Source organism: Caloenas nicobarica, chromosome 2 (genome assembly GCF_036013445.1).
Source record: "Caloenas nicobarica isolate bCalNic1 chromosome 2, bCalNic1.hap1, whole genome shotgun sequence".
Taxonomy (NCBI): domain Eukaryota; kingdom Metazoa; phylum Chordata; class Aves; order Columbiformes; family Columbidae; genus Caloenas; species Caloenas nicobarica.
The window spans coordinates 109,152,561-109,172,961 of record NC_088246.1 but is presented as its reverse complement, the minus strand read 5'-3'; the positions used below and the strand labels follow the sequence as shown (position 1 = coordinate 109,172,961).

At 46.2% G+C, this 20,401-nt stretch overlaps 1 protein-coding gene across 5 annotated transcripts in view; it reads left to right on the top strand.

Moving 5' to 3' along the window:
• LDLRAD4 (low density lipoprotein receptor class A domain containing 4) overlaps nt 1-20,195 on the top strand; it is a 291,893-nt gene extending 271,698 nt beyond the window's left edge. Inside the window, exons 1-4 of one of the 5 annotated variants that reach the window (XM_065627236.1) lie at nt 1-83; nt 3,692-3,846; nt 17,058-17,111; nt 18,379-20,193. In XM_065627236.1, the coding sequence (XP_065483308.1) occupies nt 3,742-3,846; nt 17,058-17,111; nt 18,379-18,921 (702 nt within the window). In that variant the 5' untranslated portion in view covers nt 1-83; nt 3,692-3,741 and the 3' untranslated portion in view covers nt 18,922-20,193. Of the gene's footprint in view, nt 84-313; nt 693-1,124; nt 1,328-1,914; nt 1,934-3,691; nt 3,847-17,057; nt 17,112-18,378 lie in introns of those variants that run through there. The other 4 variants (XM_065627235.1, XM_065627237.1, XM_065627238.1 and 1 more) reach the window with 4 other exon arrangements.
• The last annotated feature ends 206 nt before the right edge of the window (nt 20,196-20,401 follow it).

The window sequence follows — 20,401 nt, the reverse complement described above, 5'->3', positions numbered from 1 at the left end:
GCGGCGGGGCCGGGGCAGGGGGAAGAGCCGGGGCGCCCCGAGCGCCCGCCGGGCCGGGCCGGGCTTAAAGAGCGGCGGAGCGGGTAAGCTACGCACCTTCCTCCCTCCGGCCCGCCCAAGCCCCGCGGCGGGGCGCGGGGAGGAGCGGGGCGCCCTGAGGTTTTTTTTTTTTCCTTCTTTTTTTTTTTTTTCCCCTCTCGCCTGTTATTTATTTATTTTTTTAAATTAATTTTGCTCCAGACAAAGCCCCGCCGTGAGGAGCCCAGAGGCGTCTCTCGTGTCAGTGCGTGCGCGCACACGCGCGGCGGGGGGCACGGAGCGGGGGCGGTGAGCGCGGCCGGTGCCGGGCCGGCCCTGCCCTGCCCGCTCCCGCGGCGCGGGGGTCGGTAGCCGCGGTGTGAGCGCCGGGGCCGGGCCCCGCCGGTGCGCTGGGCGCAGGGACGGACGGACGGACAGACAGACAGACGAGCGGGAGGCTTGCCTGTTAGTCCCCGCGTAGGGCTGAGCGGGGAGCCCCAGGACGGTGTCCCCTCGCTGGATGGATCCTGGGGCCGCCGGTGATGCGGTGGCCGCTGGGGGTGCTGGCGGAGCGGCTTGAGCCCCCCGCCCGCCGGAGGCGAGCATGTCCAGTGAGCAGCTTAACAGGACAGCGGTGAAGGATGCGCGGTTAAAAGACCTGTTGTTGGAAAGAGGTACCCGTTTGTCCGTCCGTCCGGTGTGTCTGCACGGGTAGGGCCGCTGCCGGCTCGGGGGCCGGAGCGAAACCCGCGCTGCAGCCCGGCCGGCTCGGGGAGCGATCGCTGCGGGGCGCAGGGAGAGCCTGTCTGCCGAGGAGGATTTAGGGTGATGGCACAGACGCTTTTGCTTGCGTGGTCGTTGATACGGTTATAAATCGCTTCCTCTTTTTTCCATACTCTTCTGTGAAAGTGTTTTCATTTAATGTATAGTTACCGTGTTGTGCGTTTACCGTGAAAAATACTCTCCTGGGAAAAAACGTATTATAAATATTACTTCCTGCACGTGAAGTGTACATGAGTGTGATGGAGAGGCTTGGGGGGCTAAAACCGTGTCACTTCTCATCCCCGTCTCTTTCCCAGTTAATCGATAGGAAGAGAGGGCAGGAGGAGATGCGCGGCTGGAGGGCGGTGCTGCGGCGGGGCAGGAGGTGGGGGCCGGGGTCACCCCGTCCTGTCAGCGGCTGCCAAAAACTGCTCAAACTCCCTTCAGCGGTGCCGGTAAATAGAGACTGCTGCCGCCGCTCTTGGCTCCTTCCTTTTTCGTGTTAATAACCTAGCAAGTAGCAGGAGAGCCAGTCAGGAGGAAAAAGGTATTAAAAATCACCTTTCCCTTTCCCTTCTCTCCACTTTGCAACAAGGAAATCCTCTTGAGTATCAGCAGGGTGTTGTGGTTTTTTTTGTTTTAGTGTTTGTGATATAAAGCTGGACTTGGAAAATCCTGTGTGCTCACACTGGTGTGCTGTGGGTTTTTTAAATTTTTTTTATTTTTGTTTTTGTTGTGTGGCCATGTTTTAGTCAAATATTTCCAAATGATTCTCCCCAAGGGAAATGCTCGCAGTCCCAGTCCCTTATTTCTAAAGGAGCGGTACCGTCCCCTGCCACTGAAATGCTGGGACCTTGATAAATTTAGAAGACTCTGCCCTTGGCAGATAGAGAAGTAACATGTCATTCCAGTGATCTTTGCATTCTAGGAAAGCTTAAATCAACATTGCTTGTTTTGCATGTTGCCCTTTAGCAGCAGTCTCTCAATTTCCCGTTTAAAGTATTACATGAATCAAAAAAAAAAAGCTTATGGGTAACAAACCCTTCAGTACTTAGCTGCAGAATGTGAATTGCAGCAGTTATCAACGGTGTCAAGTCTGTATTCTTCAATTCTGAGCCAAGAAAAATTGACTTTTTACTTAAGCATGGTCTTGGTGGGTTTGTTTTTTAATTACCTCTATGCTTCCTGCTTTTTGATCTTTTGGTGCTGACATCGTTAGCTTCAATGACTGAAAAGAGTTTAAAAAAAAAAGTGTGCTGTGTATGGGATTGGTAGCAAAACCAGAGCAAAGTACTCACTGATCAAGTTTTCTGAAAATGTTGGTGGTCTTAATGATGAGTAGAGGGTACTTAATAGCAAAGCAAAATTACATGATAGATGTATTGTTACCCTTTACTCTTTCCTTAGCCTTACATAAGCTTGGTTACTCCTGCCGAGATGATCGCAGAACCTTAGCACTCAGATGCTGGTGTGTTCATGCCCACTGGTCACTTGTGAGAAAACACTGGACCTCGGCACCAGCCTCCACTGGGCACCAGTGCACTTGCAGCTGCCATAGTCTGAGGTTTTGTTTGCAAAGGATCTTAGAATAATGGAACAGTCTTGTGTTTCCTTTGGTTCTGATGCAGGTCACTTTGAATTTTTATGTGCAAACCCTTTTTCTGGCTCAGCTTTATAGTTGTGTTTGTGTAAGCGTGTTGCTGTTAAGCAGAAGGCTGAGGATGACTGCAAATGAAAGACATAAGGGGGCAAAAGCTTGTTTTCTCTGTTTGCTTTTATTTTTGTATTATCTTTCTTTTCTCATTGGCTCTTTAAAACAGAAGTTTAATATCTGTTCCCCAAAGTTTGCATTTTGGCACCCGAAAGTAGTGCCATTTTTGGAAAGTGTTGAAATTGAGCAACTTGCGCTGCTTCTTGGCTTTTCTACCAGCCTAGCAACCAAAGACCTCCTCCCATTAACTGGAGTTGTCTTTCAAGATGAGAGCATCCCCTGTGAGCAATGCAGTTTCCATAGAAATATCAGCAACTGTGTAACTCCAAGGGGCAATTTCTCCCCTTACATTGCTCATCCTTGCTGCTCCGGTATAGCCCAAAGGGTACAAGAGTGACTCATTCCTAAATATACTTAATATTTGTGGTATAGGCAGGACTTCAGATAAGATGATGGGCTCTGATGGAGTTCGTTGTAATTGTATCTCTTGCAACCGCCAAGGCCCCGGTTTCATTTTTAACCATAGTGGAACATGTCTCAGTTTAGAGTACCAGATCTCTTTTTAGATTTTTACCTGAACGGGAGTGTCCTAGAAAAGTTAATTTTACTCTAGTTGGCGAGAAGTAAGTAATTGAAAAAGACATTGCCTGTAGAATCAATAGGAGAAAAGGTTGTTTTCCACCTGATTTAGGTAGCTTTCATGCTATATATAGTTGATTAAAAAGTTAAGGATAGTTTACTAGATACACTGTCCTGATTCCTCTCTCCATGGCCTCTGCTTTGAAGCTTGTGGAGCCTTCTGGACTCTATTAGCATTGCAGATGGCTATTAAAATAGAGTGGGTTTTGTGTGGTGGTGTTCCCACCTACCAGTGAAATTGTATTATCCAAAAGGTTTGTCTATGGTATTTACGCTGAAGAATTTTAGCTGTGAAGGCTGCAGAGAAGAATCACCAAGAAGTTAAGAAGTTTCTCAGCTTTGACTTGCAGGCACACATACCGATTTATGGGCAGTGCCAAAAAAGAAATAGTTGTCACACCTTTTAGAACAGTTTTCTTCATGAAACTTTATGAAATGGACAGCAATTAACATCTTACTCCAGATCAATCTTGATGAAATACTGAGGGTTTTTCAGGTTATTGTTTTGATGGATAACATTCTGTGATTGACATATTGTCCTTTCTTTTTTCTTTGTTTTAGCTGAACTGGAGTTTGTTCAAATCATCATTATAATTGTGGTTATAACTGTTATGGTGGTAGTGATCATCTGCTTGTTGAACCATTACAAACTCTCGACACGCTCCTTTATCAACCGGCAGAGCCAAAGCAGAAGACAGGAGGAAACTTTGCAGACGGTGAGTATGATCCCCTTGCACCAAATTCCTTTTTCTGATGCTGCATGGGTGTGCAGCAAAGCCTCCTGAGGAGCCCCGCTACAGGCAACTCTTGGAAAAACTTCTGATGTCACTTGTAATGCTCTCTGTAGTTAGGTCTTTTGCTGAGGTTGTATTTGTCAGTTAAAAAAAAAAAAATTAAGATATACTGTCTTTGATTATTTTTAGACCCTGCTATGTTTTAGGTAGCCTATTTTCATTTTGTGTTTGGAGGTTCAGATGTGACATTCTGTTTGCTGCCGCTGTAATTCGAAAGGTAATGGAGGGGAGATGAATGGACAGCACCTGGGGCACAAAGGTTTGAGATATATGGAAAGTCACAACAACATGTATTTACTAATATCCTAGAGTTTTAGAACTGTGACTATTTTGTGAAGCAGCAGGAACTGTTTTCTAGATCCAAAACACTGGCCGAGGAAAATGTAGTGTTTGTTCCACTCAAAGAACAAGAAAATATTAGGAAAATCATAAGGTTGTTTTGGTCAGAAAAGACCTTTAAGATCACATAGTCCCAACTGTTACCCTAGCACTGTAATGTCCACCATTAAACTGTGTCTGTAAGCACCGTGTCTTTTAAACACCTCGAGTGATGGTGACTCAGCCACTTCCTGCACAGCCTGTTCCAATGCCTGACAACCCTTTCTGTGAAGAAATTTTTCCTAATATCCAATCTAAACCTTCCCTGGAGCAACTTGAGGTCATTTCCTCTTGTCCCGTCGCTTGTAACTTGGGAGAAGAGACCAATACCCTCTTTGCTACAACTTCCTTTTGGGTAGTTGTAGACAGCCATAAGGTCTCTCATCAGCCTCCTTTTCTCCAGGTTAAACAGCCCCAGTTCCCTCAGCTGCTCCTCATCACACTTGTGCTCCAGACCCCTCACCAGCTTTGTTGCCCTCCTCTGCACTCTCTCCAGCACCTCAATGTCTGTCTTGTAGTGAGGGGCCCAAAACTGAACACAGGATTCGAGGTGGAGCCTCACCAGCACCAAGTACATAGGGATGATCACTTCCCTAATCCTGCTGGCCATGTTCTTGATGCATGCCAGGATGCTGTTGGCTTTTTGGCCACCTGGGCACATTGCTGGCTCATATTTAGCTGGTTGTCAGTCAACACTCCCAGATCCCTTTCTGCCAGGCAGCTTTCCAGCCCCTCTTCCCCAAGCCTGTAGTACTGCCTGGGGTTGTTGTGACCCAAGTGGAGGACCTGGCACTTGGCCTCGTTGAGCCTCATACAATTGGCCTCAGCCCAGTGATCCAGCCGGTCCAGATCCCTCTGTATGGCCTTCCTGCCCTCCAGCAGGTCAACACTCCCACCCAACCTGGTGTTGTCTGCAAACTTACTGAGGGTGCACTCGATCCCCTTGTCTGGTTCACTGAAAAGAGACTAAACAGAACTGGCCCCAACACTGAGCCCTGGGGAACACCACTCATGACTGGCTGCCAACTGGATTTGGCTCCATTCACCACAACTCTTTGGGCCTGGCCCTCCAGCCAGTTCTTTATCCATTGCAGAGTACACCTGTCCAGGCCGTGAGCTGCCAGCTTCTCCAGGAGAATGCTGTGGGATACGGGGTCAAAGGCTTTACTAAAGTCTAGGTAGACAACATCCACAGCCTTTCCCTCATCCACTAAGCGGGTCACCTTGTCATAGAAGGAGATCGGGTTGGTCAAGCAGGACCTGTCTTCCATAGACCTGTGCTGACTCGGACTGTTTGCTTGGTTGTCCTGCATGTGCTGCGTGATGGCACTCAAGATGATCTGCTCCATGACCTTCCCTGGCACCAAGGTCAGACTGACAGGCCTGTAGTTCCCTGTGTCCTTCTTCTGGCCCTTTTTGTTGATGGGTGTCATGTTTGCCAACTTCCAGTCAACTGGGACCTCCCCAGTTAGCCAGGGCTGCTGATAAATGAAGGAAAGTGGCTTGGTGAGCACATCTGCCAGCTCCCTCAGAACCCTTGGGTGGATCCCATCTGGCCCTGTAGACATCAGTTTGAGTGCTGTAGCAGATTGTTAACCATTTCCCCTTGGATTATGGGGGCTTCATTCTGCTCTTTGTGTCTCCAGCTTGGAGGGCTGAGTATGTGGAGAACAACTAACTAGTGGTTCTATTGAAGACTGAGGCAAAGAGGGCATTAAGTACCTCAGCCTTTTCCTCATCCTTTGTCACTATGTTTTCCCCCCACATCCAGTAAAGGATGGAGGTTCTCCTTAGTACTCCTTTTGTTGCTGATGTATTTATAGAAACATTTTTTAACTGCCTTTCATGGCAGTGGCCAGACGAAGTTCTAGTTTGGCTTTGGCCCTTCTAATTTTCTCCCTACGTAACCTCACAACATCCTTGTAGCCCTCCTGAGTTGCCTGCGCTTCTTCCAAAGGTTGTAAACTTTTTCTCCTGAGTTCCAGCTGAAACTCTCTCTCTCTTCAGTCGGGCTGGTCTTCTTCCCCACTGGCTTGTCTTTCAGCATGCGAGGATGGCCTGCTCTCCTGAGCCTTTAAGATTTTCTTATTGAAGAGTGTGCAGCCTTCCTGGACTCCTTTGCCTTTCAGGACTGCCTCCCAAGGGACTCTGCCAACCAGCCTTCTAAACAGGCCAAAGTCTGCCCTTCAGAAGTCCGAGGTAGCAGTTCTGCTGACCCCCTTCCTTCTCCAAGAATCAAACTTGATCGTTTCATGATCGCTATGCCCAAGATGGCTTCCAGCCATCACGTTGCTCCTAAGTTCTTCTCTGTTCACAAACAGCAGGTCCAGTGGGGTGCCTCCTAATCTGTCTGAGGACTTGGAGTGTTGTTACAGAGCTAAAGGCTTAAGATGGAATCTCAGTCGAGACTTACTAAGGCTGCCTTTAGTCAACCCAACTGCTCCCTTGTGAAGGTTAACCATAGAGTGTCCCTGACCTTGAGACATCTCCCAAAAGCCATGCAGTATATCGTGATGTTGCAGGGAGGTCCTTTTTTCTGATGTGCTTTTTGATGTTCTCGGAGTGGTGCCCTTGGCCTCTTTGCTGACTGTGCTGGCCAAGGAGCTCTTTGTGAGGGGAGCCTTTTGATGCATTCAATTCCTGGCAACAACACTGGGTTCACAGCTTCATTTCATGTCGCCTGATTGTAACTGGAAGGTGCAGATCCGTAGTGGTTTTCACCGGTTGTAAGTCTGTGGTCTCATGTTTCCATCCTGGTCCTGTGTTTCCTCCTTCTTTGTGCTCCTTAGAGAGCTGCCAAGGTCATGGTGAGAGGCCTCAGGGGACTGATCTGGCTGAACATTAATCGTTAGGGGTTTTTTGTTGTTGTGGTTTGGGGGGGTGTGTATGTTTTTGTTGTTTTGGGTTTTTTTGTTTTGTTTTTTGTTTGTTTTTTCTCACAGATTTCAGCCAGATCAGAGAGTGCAGTGCCTGGGCAGGAGGGGAGGCAGGGATGCTGCAGCCAGGGCTGGACCTGAGCAGCTGCTGTGGAGCTGCACCCCTGGCAATCAGCAGCTCCCTCCCAAAAGCCAGCTGTAAAATGTGACGAATGCAGGGTTCCCAAAGCTCTCTCTTGGCACATCGCCTGCACCCTTTTGCTGGGGTGAACAGCTCTTACCTTGGAGGCTCTGTGGGGAGGAAAGGAGCTGTCTCCTCAAGGAGAGGTCGCCTCATTCCCCGGCACTACAGTAGCGCAGAAGTATTAAGCTCCAATTTGGTTACAGATGAAACTGGAACTTGTCAAACCTTAGCCTTGTGGACTTCAGGGCTGGAAAAATTGGCTAGATTAATTTGAGTGTTGCTTTGAGATGGATGCTGTAATTCAAGAACTACACTTCTGTCTGAAAAACGTTAGCTATAATTGCTACAAGTACCTGAAATGATATAATTTGAGATAAAGGAAACACATTTTCATCATTGCAAATCTTTTAGAACTGCATTAAGCTGTCAAATGCGTGAAGTAACCCATTATTTCCTTTGTATGGTTCGTTAGTATTGTCTGTTATCAGAGCAAGTGGTGCCTTTTCTCTTGGACGTGAGGGAGGAAACATCACCTTCTTGAGAAGAAGAGCAACATATAATTTGGCAGTGGGGACTTGGGAGCTGCTTTAGTATCCAGAACTGCTCTTAAATATTTTTTACAACACTGACTCAGTTTCAGTTTGAGGGAACCTTCATAAGTAATGATAATCACAGCCGAGTGAACACTTCATGGGAATTGGTGATTGGTTGGCAAGAACCGGTTACTAATTCTTCTGAAAAGTCTGGCGTAGGCTTGTCACCACTATTACTCATCTGGATTTCTGACAAGCCGAAGCTGTTCTTAAAAGAAGGTCATATTTGTGGGGAACAGGACTTTGGAGGTCTCAGAGGTCAGGTATCAAATATGTTTGAATTTTCTGATGTCTCAGGTGTTAGAAGGAAATTCCGCTAGAAACTGGTTATGTGCTGCTTGCAGTGCAAACCTTAAAAGCAGGATGTGGTGCATGAGGGTTGGGAAACTAAAGCATTTCTTCTGTGATGTGAAACTGGAAAAGATCAGGCTGTTCTCCTTGTCCACTGCAGTCAGTTGCACAAGGTAAATAGTATGAGCAGTAAGATGCAGGTTAGATGATACGCTTTTAATTTTTTTTTTTAACCACGCAAGCCTTGTTCTGTGTGGAAATGCTATTGATAAGGATATTCTTTTCTTTTTTTTTTTAATGGTATGTAGACTCTGAAAACAGATTTAAATATTTATGAAGTACTAATGTCTGATGAAAATATCATTCTGACTCAGGCCTTCTGTTGGAGGAGGAATAGTGAATGGAAATAGAGGAAGTTTAGACATTTCTTAAAATGGTAAAGGAAATTGACCGTTAACTAGTTCCTGTAGTGAACTATGAAGCAAACCCCCTTCGCATAACTGAGGTAGCAGAGGTAAATCAAGATGCAGGATCATGCATTGCCTATTCTGATGGGCCTTTTTAAAATCCTTTTATTACCTTTGATTTTCCTTTTATTCAAGCCTGTCCTATTTCTGGGTAATCATGCCTTCCAACAGCTGTGCTGTGGCTGAATCGCACAGATTTCTGGGCTGCAAAGACCAGCTATCGAATAGATGATCTCCCTTATTTTGGTTCTTCTAGAAAGGGTAATAGAAATTAACAGATAAATTACTGCCTTTATTGCCAACAACACACCTGTAAAACTCATGGGGTCAGGCCTCCAAAATAATGAAATCAAAGGTATTCGTGGGTTTCTTCTTTGTCTGGCTGAACTTCCCTCATGTTAAAAAAAAAAAAAAAGGCCTGGAAGTTGAAATTCAAAGTCCAGAAATTAGACTATTAAAAAGACAATGAATCATCACTGGAATTGCAAGTGTTAGTAACACTTGAGCAGAAAAGGGACCGATCCCAGAAAAAAAAAAAAATTGTTCTTTGACAAGTGCATGCTAAAAAGTAGTTGTTGCGTTCCTGTTCTGTAAATATGCTTTCCTGTATGACCACCAGTCCATGTTTATCTTTTTTCTTTTATTTCCTTTTTAATTTTTTCCTTTTCATCCCCACTGGCTCATCTTCCAATATTTCCCCTGCTCTGTCTTTGTTTTATTACCTTGGTCAGTGTGCTGAGGCCTTAAACAGGTCACAGCAGGGGTAGGAGAACCTTTGTGTGCTCAGGAGTCCTGGATGCTTCTGCAGCAGAGCTGCTGAGGATGCTGCCTGCCCTCCCATGGCAAACCTTGCCCTCCCCTGGTGTGGATGTTAAAACATTCAAATCCAGTTTTAACAGTAACAGAAATAGGAGTTTTGGAGTCATACCTGTGAGAGGTGGAATGATGCTGAATGACAACCGCGTCGGCGTGAGCAGCAACCTGAAGTGAGTGTGCACAGTACTGAACCGTGTCCGTATCATGATGGATAAAATACTGCATGTTTCTTGCTGCTGGTGGATCGATCTGTCAGCAGTGTTTGCCTTCATAGCCAGGAGCCAGCCCAGGTTTGCAGGGCATTTGAGGGGGATGTGAAGGCTGTAGGGTTGGAGTGTACCAGGAGCACGCCCAGGACCGCTTCGCTGGGACAGCAACACAACCTGTCCCACAGGAGTGACTGATGGTGCTGGCGGTGCTTGGGGGTTTCGGGACAGAGCCGTGTGCCAGACGTGGAAAGGCACATTCGTGCACAGGGTATGTGTGTCTAAAGTCCCAGGGGAGGGGCGTCTTGCGGTGTTGCTAGCTGTGCCTTGGGAGGACTGACATTGTATTGGGAGGGTGGTGTTGCTGGTAACCAAAATCGTCCTGGTGGAATGTAGGTAGCTGCGGCTGAGCAGCTGCCATGGCACTCTGCTGTTTGCTGGGATAAAACCAAGATAAATCTTGCTTTTTGATGATTAACTCTTAGGATCACCAGTGATTTCCAGGAGGGCGCTGAGAGGAAAAAGAGATTAAGTGACTTAAAGGGAGGTACTTAATGAGCTTCTGATGTTCCTAAATTCCTTCCTTCTCCCCATCCTGGTTGCTTCTGTCTTTGTGGTTTTTATAAAGTGGATGTTCAAGGAGTACTGAATGCTTCAACTGCCCCAGGTCCACTCCTGGCAGCAAAGTCCCTGCATCCATCACACAAGATGCTCAGCTCGACCGGCCCCAGCCTCCCTGCACTGAGGGCAGCGTCGCTGCTAGGGCTAGTCAGCTTGCGTTAGGACCTGCATTGATAATGCCTGTCTTGAATGCCAAGCTATAAAAATACCACCCTCCTTCTTGGAACAGCTATTTCAGAATAAAAGGGGAACATCAGGAGCGTGATAGAAAATACTAAATAATATTGATAACTCCAGGGATTTGTTGGTAAAAGAAAATCCAGGTGGGAACAAGAACCCAGTCTATAGCTGGGGGAGAGTGTGAGTGCTGTAGACCACCCTGCTTTGCCAAACTTTTTCCTTTGTACCAGGCAGCATTTGGCAGGAGCTGGAGGTGCGTGGTGTTCCCCTGCTGCCCGTGAGGGACACAAGGCTGCCTGTCCTCAGGGTGTGCTGCCAGGAGGGACAGTGTATGCTGGCTGCCGCTCTTTGAAGTCCACCACGATAAAGTCAGAACATGGTTAATAAGGGCAGGATCATCCAGGAAATCTGCAGGTAGGACTAGAAGCTTTGTCTGGCTCCTGGCTCAGTGTGTGACCTTGGGCAACTTGCTTCATCTCTAAATAAAGAGGGGAGGATGCTAGTACTTATTTCCTTCACTTGGATGAAATGAAGATTACTCAAAAGTGGTAAAGTGCTGTGAAGCTGGGGAAATAAAAGTTAAAAAGCATTAAGTAGCAGAAATAATGACTGTAATCGTAGGGAGGCGGACTAAAAGTGAGAGGTTTGGTGCTCTCCATAGTTACCTCTCCCTAGTACTTCCCTGTGGTACCATGCACTGCTCTGCCAGATGCCGTAACCTTTCCTGCCTTTGAGAAACGTGGCTTTTAAAGGGATGAGCAATCCTGCTGGAATACTCATCATTCTCTCGGGGTCAATGCAATAGTTTGGCTTTGCATGTGTTGGGCTGGAGAGTGTTGCAATCCTAAGAGTTGCGATGGTCTCTGTCACCCAGGAGGCAGAGAGGACCGAGCCCCTCTGCCTTCCCGGAGCATTTTGAGGAAGCCTCTACTTTAATGTAGTGCAATGTATCACTGCCACCTAGGGCCAAAATTAGCAATTACACCGCTATCTGAGCCGCTTCATTTGCAAAAGAGATGTGTATAAAAGTCTGAGTTTAGTCGAGGGGAAAAGAGGGACATTCTTAATACCTGTACTGCATTTCAGAAAGTGAAAAACTGAATTTTTTTTCTCAGGAAATACAATTTCAGGCAGAGTTCTAATTCTCAGAAACTGGAAAGTGGAGAAAACCTGAAAATCTCCTTAAGAGTTAGTAAAAAAGCAAAGTTGGATTTATATGGGATTGTTGTGGTTTAACCCCAGCCAGCAACTAAGCACCACACAGCCGCTTGTTCACTTGTCTCTTGTGGGGTGGGGGAGAGAATCAGAAGGGTGAAAGAGAGAGCTCGTGTGTGGAGATAAAGATGGTTTAATAACTAAAGCAAAAACTGTGTACATAAGCAAAGCAAACCAAGGAATTCAGTCACTGCTTCCCACTGGCAGGCAGGTGTTCAGCCATCTCCAGAAAGCCAGGCTTCATCACACGTAATGCTACTTGGGAAGACAAATGCCATCACTCTGAATGTCGCCCCTTCATTCTCCCTTCCCCAACTATATATGCTGAGCGTGACATCATATGGTATGGAATATCCCTTTGGTCAGTTGGGTTCAGCTGTCCCATCTGTGTCCCCTCTCAGCTACTTGTGCACCCCCAGCCCACTCACTGGTGGAGTAAAAAGCACAAAAGCCCTTGACTCTGTAAGCTCTGCTCAATAGTAACTAAAGCATCTTGGTATTATCCTGTGTTTCCAGCACAAATTTTCTTAATGAGCATGAATTTTTACCTGCAATTTATCCTGAGTTAAAAATTACTCTTCCAGTAAATTTCTTTCCTGCTGTCTGTCAATGCGCTGATGCTCAGCCAAGACAGTTGGATGACACTGTGTGCTCCAGGAAGCACAGTGTGTAAAAATGGTCTTAAAAAGTCATCTTCCTAAACTGTTTAATTCTAGAGGCCCTTAACCTTTATAAAATACAAATTAGGCAAATTATCTTAGGCTTATCCAGTCTCCTAAGCTCTAAATATTGAGTTAAATAATCATCACCTTAAGATAATTAGCTAACCACCCAGCTGAATTAAGTGATGCTGTTATTTCAAAACCTAATCGCAAAATTAATTTCTGGAAATTATTATGAAACCTAGGAGTGACTAAGGTCAGTAAAAGACGTGGCTAGATCTCTAAGGTTGTTTTGCTTTGGTGTTATTTGTAGGAGCTAGGATTTACCATGGAGACTCATCCTTTTTCATTCCAAAACCTAACAGTGTTAAAAATGAAGACGATACAGGGAATGAATGCATAAGCTTTCTACCCCTGTTCCTTTTAAGTATTGAAGCTCACAGCTGAAGATCTCCAGTCTGTTTAAGAAGCCGCCAGCTGCAGTGGCTGGCTCTTGAGAACCTATAAGAAGCAGGTAAATGATACATTGCCTGCAGGAAAAAAAAAGGGTAAATTGTGTTTACTGAGGTTTAACCTTGATTGTACATACCTGAGAGGTACTTGGACAAATCCCTGGGTGTTTGCTGTGAAGGGACGTCGATCGGGTGTGCTGCCAGCGCTGGATTTGCTTGCTGGGAGGTGCCTGTTGGCGGTACTGGGGCTGCAGGTTTGTGCCAGGCTTGGCTGCTGCTCAGCTGTTCTTCTGAGCTGTATTGCCTGTGCTCGACATCATCCCACTCATGGGATGAGGAGTCACTGAGTGAAACGAAGTTGAAAGTAGTTGTTTTGTCATTAGGCCAATCTACCTTGGTATTTTGAATCATAAAGGGCAAAACAATATGAGGGAGTATAAATACAAGTGCTGTTAGTTCTTACCTGATTTTCACTGGTCTGAGCACAGGGAAACATTGTAGTGATCAAAAGAAGGTCTGTAAGTAGAAGGACAAGGAGAAAAAGAGAAATAACACTTCACCTCTGTGTAAGTCACCCCAGACTGTTTGCGGCACTCCGAGCATGTTATTTGTTGCATCTACATTTTAAGGGGGGGAAAGAAGTCATGGGGATATTTTCCTTCTGCAACATAGAGGTTTTTCCTTTTTTCTCCTCTCAACCTCTTGCCATCACCTCAAGAACAGTGGGGTTGGTGGGCACCAACCCTTGGGTGTGGTTGTATCTACCTAGTGCGAGGGAGGGAGCATCTCCCTGGCTTGAGAAAGGTGGGTAGGAAGTCTGCTGTGGTGGATGCAGCAGTTCCAGGAAGACACAATGGCTGAAAAGACCAAAATCGAGAAGATGGGGCAGGTATCTGTTTGGGTGCAGTTCTCTTGTTCCAGACAGATGCCACCTTCTGTAGAGGAGATGGAGTTTACCTACAGAAGGCAAAGTGCAGAAAACCCCTATAGTATTTCAGGGCAAGATTCAGCAAAGCACTTTAGTGTGTTAAATTCTTATTAATTTCCTAACTTTTAGCCTTGGGATGTGGGCAGAAGGGCACACCCGAAGTGGCTGGAGACCTGGGCAGAGTCTGCCTTTGCTCCGAGCTGGCCGTTCCCGGACCAGTCCTGAAGCAGGAGCTGCACAGCTCAGCAGCAAGCTGCTGCGTCTGGCTCAGAGGCACCTAATGAAATATGTGCTGTGTAAGAGGACAAGCGGTATCTAGTGCATGACATTAAGTATAAATGGTTTTCCTGTTGTGTTGTATCCTTCAGATACTTGTAAATGTAAATCTCCTAGAGGCATTTGTAATTAAGCACTGGCATGCTGTCCATTATCTCTTTCATTTCTTCCTCTCCATGTTCTTCTTCAATGTTGTCATACTGCTCTCAAAGTTTAGAAAGCCCCTCTACATGTTTGTATTTGTCATTGTGGGTCACTGTACAATAAGTTGGTGTCCTAGAAGGATTCAAGGATTCCTCTGTAGCTGAGTGCAGGAAACACAGTTGTTTGTCAGCTCCTTCCCTTTCTGCTTGCCTCTTCTGCTGTCCTTTTTAAGACTCATCTATGCACTAAGTGAGAGTGTAGTGCCTTTCCCTATGTTGGGCCAGTTAGTCTGGGCTTATTCTAGTGAGGACGAGGCAATCCTGTACTGTGGCACTGGACCGACCACGAATGCATGGTGGGGTTGGTATTTTCCAAGCGTGGGCACATGAGCACATGGTACTCAGCCATCTGCTTGGGGAGTTCCTTTGGCTCCTGGGGCAGAGATCTTACTGGGGCTTGGCTACTGCCAGACCATTTATTCAGCTTGCTGCTCTCTCCAGTAGGAGAGGTGGGTAGGGAGTAGGTAGAGGTGGGCTGTAGGACACACTGTCACAGAGGCTGTGCTGTTACGCATCCTTGCATCCTAAGGATCTCACAACCTTGGAGTTCAACTGCATCCCAAGGTGTCTACCTCCTCGAATAGTTATCCCAGAGTAGGGAGAGCCTTTGTCTCCTTTGGTCTCATCATCTCGGTCGACTGTCCCAGCACCCTGGTTGCACTCTGTGTGGTCCCTGCAGCAGCTGTGCTGGCATTCAGGGATCAGCAGTAGAATAACAGGCAACTCCACTCTTCCAGTGTGTTGTTTCTGTTAGGCATTGCTGGTACCAGGTCTTTGTGCCCAGGCTCAGCATCTAGATTCTGCTCCATCCCACAGCGAGGAGTTTGTTTTCCCTGTATACTGCACCATCTCCCTCAGCGCTTCTTATTCTCCTCTTGTAGGGGAGATGGGCCCTAGAGTGGGAGTGTCCTTTCCATTTCCACACTGGAAACTCTTTCATAAGGGAGTTTGAGTAACATAAGCAGTGGTGGTAGATTGAATTCCTTCATGGGTTGGGTCATTGGTTTTGCCTTTTTCCCACCCTTCTGAGCCTGAGCACATTAAAGGAGACACCGAGACAGTTGCACTAAGCATAAAGCTACACACTATCGTATTTTTCAAACCATCACTCAGGAATGTGCTGTTGGGCTGTGTGTGGCCTGTAGTTCATGGGCAGTTAATTAAGCACTTTAGCATTGACTAATAAGTTTTACTTAACAATTGCAACAGGCTTGGAGCCTGCTGGGCCAGCTGCTGACAACCTGATTGTCTTTAGTTGTGGAAATATATCCTCAGATATTTCAAAATGAGAGAGTCTGGGTGATGGAGGAGTGGAAAGGAAGGTGTGTACAAGTATGTATATACAAGTATATATACAGTTATATAGTTACAATTTATTCTATTGACAAAACCTTCTATAGGCACTGAAATACATGAATCTACCTAAGATTTATCTTTCATATCAGGCCTTTGCAAGTGGGAATACATGCAAAGGGAAGTTGTAAATAATTGCAGTTATCAGTCTCCCTCTATCTCTGCTCTCTAAAGCTACAGGAGAGAAGTGATTGACCAGCTTTGTTATTGAAAGCATTTCCCTGAACAGCTGAATCCTGTGGGAGATTCCTCTTAGAGCAGCTTTGCTTTGCGGTGGACTCTCTTGACAAGATCACAGACGGCTTCTGGTCTCTGAGTGTCATGATGAACATCTAGTTAGGTCTATTTTTATATCTGAAATGTGTTGAAAGATGCTATGGTGAAAAGAAAAAGTACAGTAGGATTTGAAAGTAGTCTATACATGGTAAAGATTTTGGGGACAGTATGCATTTTGCCTTCCTGTTCCTGAAGTTTCTTATGCCTATAAAATCGTAAAACTTGAATTACCACCAAGGGAGTGTCATGACCATACAATGGGTTCTTGTTGTTCTTGTTGCACCAAGATTGAAATTCTGTGCTTTATAGAAGCTCTGATGTGTCCTTTACAGCTTTGAGATTTTCCAGTAAAATAAATCCATTGCGATAGTTCCTGCTACTGTAGACAATTAATTGATAAAAATAATTATACGCCTTAAACTGTTTTTCCTTGTTTACGTGTTCTTCACCCTTTTATTCTGCCCTGAGTGCTGGCGCAGTGTCAGAACAGGCATTCATGGCATGAGAGAGAAAATACCTTGGCCTGAGAAGGTGTTTGGGGAAGTGGTTGAAGAGGGGAACTGGTGGCTGAGACCTCAGCTGCTTAATTACTGTTGATGGTGGGAATTGGGCAACTGACAGTTTTAACCAGAAGATGCCTGGGTTTAGAGCGACACTCACTTCACCGAGATTGCAGATGCCAGGTCTCGCTGTGAACTATTTTGGCTCTGGTGTGTAATCGAGATCCTGGCTGTCAGGTCAGCTTCTTCGGACCTGCTGACAGTGCTGACGTGGCCTTGTCACGGGGTGGGAGATGAAGGGCACCCACTCAGCACCCACGTGCCGAAGTGTCTCCTGTCACCTCTGCGCGTTGCCGTGTGCTCGTAGCTGCGACCGGCTTGCTGTGTCCTGATGGCCTGTGAGGCCGGGTGCTGTGGGTGGCATCTCGGCACCTGCAACACGGACCAAGCTTGGCCTGCTTGGGTGCAGAACTGCCGTTTGCTCTGGTTTTGGAAAGCAAGGGGTGGGACGTGGCTTGTTTATCACCTTTCTCTAGGTAGAGGTGGAGACAGCCGGTCCTTAGAAGTTGACTGCTCCGAAAAGTCATGGTATTTGAGGCAGGATGGTGATTTGATCTATTAATTTTTCTCTTTTGCTGTGTTTTTCTACATTCCAGGAAGGGTGCTTGTGGCCTTCAGAAAGCTCGGTTTCGCGCCAGGGTGCTTCAGAGGTACGAATTTCATATTATCTTCACCAATGTATTTTTTTCCTTTCCTGTTATGTCTGTTTCGCCCCTCCCAAAAGCATGCATCTATTTAGTAGATAAAATTTTCAGTGTAGACCAAGAGCCAGGTTCATGTGGATGTCTGAGCTTGCCTTAACTCCCATTCCATAAATGCTTAAGACCTTTTCTTTAAAAGAATGAAGTTTTACCTACCTGACACCTCATCTCTGCAGGTACCTGTATCATAACAGGCATTCACAGGTAAGTGGTAGAGCTGTCCCTCTCATCTCTCTCAGGCAGTGGCTCAGTGATTTGAGTATTCAGTCGAATCTGGGAGACCAGTTGTTCTTCTCCCTGTGTTTTTCCTGGATTTATAACACATATCCTATCACCAGTGCCTCCCCTCTTCCGGTTAGCGCAGATCCCTGGCCTGGGTGATAGCTCGTGGGTGTGTCGCTCCAGCTCACCTGTGTCAAATAGTGACTCTTCCTCGTGGCTGACCTTGAATCTGTGGGCTAAAGACCCTGCATGGACCCAAAAATGAGAAGAGCGGTTTGATAGATCTAGACGTAAGAAGCTGGTATGTCTTTCTAGATCTGACATAGTCCAAGTGAGGAGCAATAGCTTCTTACACAGTGTCTCAAACTCTTCCTCTTGTAAAGCTGGACCTTCTCCAGGGCTTAATATGCTGGGGACGTTTTTTCCACTCGTGGTGCAGAAGCTTTGCAGGTCCTCCCCGGAGGCTGAGTTTTGTCTGAGAACTGAGGGGGAGGAGGACACCTGATACACGCTGGTAGTGAAGGTGCGAGATATGCCGGGCCTTTGCAAAATGTACTAAAATGACCATCTGAATTCTTTGGTGATGCGCAGGGTGTTACATTAACTCTGAGTAGGAGGGAGAGGCTCAGACTGCAGCTGAAATTCAGTATTGGGGCATTTTTGTAGAACTAGTTAATTGTCAAGATTAGAAAGAAAGCGTTTCCTATGTACAAAACCAGAACAGTTTTCTTTCAGCTCCACATGTTTTAATGTCAGACAGAGCTGTGTGAGGTCTTGGTCTTACTTTGTGAAGCTGTTCTCAAGTATGCTGTGTTAGATACTTCCTGCAGCTCCTACCTCTTCTGTTCGCATGCACGTGCGTGGGAGCGCGTGTGAACAGTACCTGCTGGGTTTAACCTTTTCAGATGGGTGGCAAAGAGAAGCATTTAAATACGGAGCACCCACAGTGCATTGCTCAGGCGTGGAGTCACATGTGTCTCTCTTCCCATTTCAGATCATGTATGCTCCAAGGTCCAGGGACAGGTTTACTGCCCCATCTTTTATGCAGCGGGACCGCTTCAGTCGCTTCCAGCCCACTTACCCTTACATGCAGCACGAGATTGACCTTCCTCCGACCATCTCCCTCTCCGATGGGGAAGAGCCACCGCCGTACCAAGGTCCATGCACCCTGCAGCTCCGGGACCCAGAACAGCAGATGGAGCTCAACCGGGAATCTGTCAGGGCACCGCCCAACCGAACCATTTTTGATAGCGACTTGATAGACATCTCAATGTACAATGGGGGCCCCTGCCCACCGAGCAGCAATTCGGGCATAAGTGCAACCAACTATAGCAGTAACGGAAGGATGGAAGGACCACCCCCGACGTACAGCGAGGTCATGGGGCATTACCCAGGCTCCTCTTTTTTCCATCACCAGCACAGCAATGCGCCTCCTTCCTCGCAGAGGGGGAGCAGACTTCAGTTTCAGCAGAACAATTCAGAGAGCACAATAGTCCCCAGCAAAGGCCAAGACCGAAAACCGGGAAACCTGGTTTAAGATACTCGCCCAGGTGCATTTGAACTGAAGATGAGAGGCTGAAGCAGGGCGGTGGAGGAAGACCCCCGTGCTCTGGTGCACAGTGTTGTTAACGTTTCACGTGGTACAACTTAGTAAAACCAAACGTGCAAACCAGTTTTTTGTTTCTGATTCCTTTTCAGGGGAATTGCATGCAAAGCAGATCGAAAGAAATACAAACTTCCATTCAGTTTGTCTACAAGCAGTGTTTCAGGGGAGAGGGGGGGGGATATATTATTTTTTTTTAATAAACTATTTCAATTATTTAATTCTAAAAGTTAACTTAGCACAGAAATGAGGCTTGTACGGCCTGTTTTATACTCACTGAATGGCAAAAGGAAGAAGGTGGTTTTGCTAGATAAACGGGGGAAGAATTGGCCAGTTTGTTTTTGTTTTTTTTTTTTCCTCCCAGGGTGTGGATTTTTTTTTAATATGAAACAAAATTCCTGTTTTGTGTGCCAAGATATAAAGTTGAGAACTTAGATGAATGCAAGGAGTTAATTTGTGTTGTGATAAATGTGTTTTTAAAAGTTGCACTATCTTAATGTTTTAAAAAAATATATATGAGGGAACTATTTTATGTGAAGTTCTTCTATATGTTGTCTTTTCACCTGTGGAATGATGATAGAGCCCCAGAAGTAATCTGGAGGAGTTTGCCTCCCTCCCCCTGGGTTTGCTAGAAAAAGGGGACAGGACTTAGCCTAACATCTCTTGACTTTTACAAATCAAGAAATACAGGGACACTTAACTCGTCTTTGCAATAATTTGCATTCAAATAACAGTGCGTCCATGAAGTGTCTTGGAGACTTTTGGATGGAAGAAGGCAAATATGAAATCCCAGCATTTTCCATCACTTAGGGTTTAGCTGTTTTGCAGTGTAGACTATTTGTTTTGTAAACGGCAGAACAAAATCCCAGATGTGTTAATTTGTATTGATTCTAACTAAGTGCTGCCATTCTTTTCCTTATCATAATGCAGTATCGCCAGTACTTATGGTTTTAGAGATTTTTGTCCTCACTGTAGCCTGAAATGTATTTAGTCACATATCATGACATTATGCAATAAATTGTTTAAAAACGCAAGGTGGGTTTTCTCCCCTGCGATGCTGTTAAAATACGTAAGACTCTGTTGTGCTTTTCGCTCTCCGTTCCATCCTTCACATACTGAAGTTCAGTCCTGGAGATCCATCCTGGTGAAGCGAAGGGGCCTTTGTAGCTGTAACCACCCCCGTTCCCCCGTGGACTTTCCGCAGCAGTTCTGAGAGCATCCGTGACAGCGATGCTGCGGCTTCTGCAGCAACGTGGGAGCACCAGTTATTCCCACCGCAAACCATTTTGCTCCGGGCCCTGTTGCGGAAAACCCTCCTCCGTGCGTGTCGCTCGGTTGACGCCAGCAGGACCGACGCTCTTGGGTAAAGGTGACTCGCGTATTAACTAAGTGTCTGTAAGCCCTGGTTTTGCCA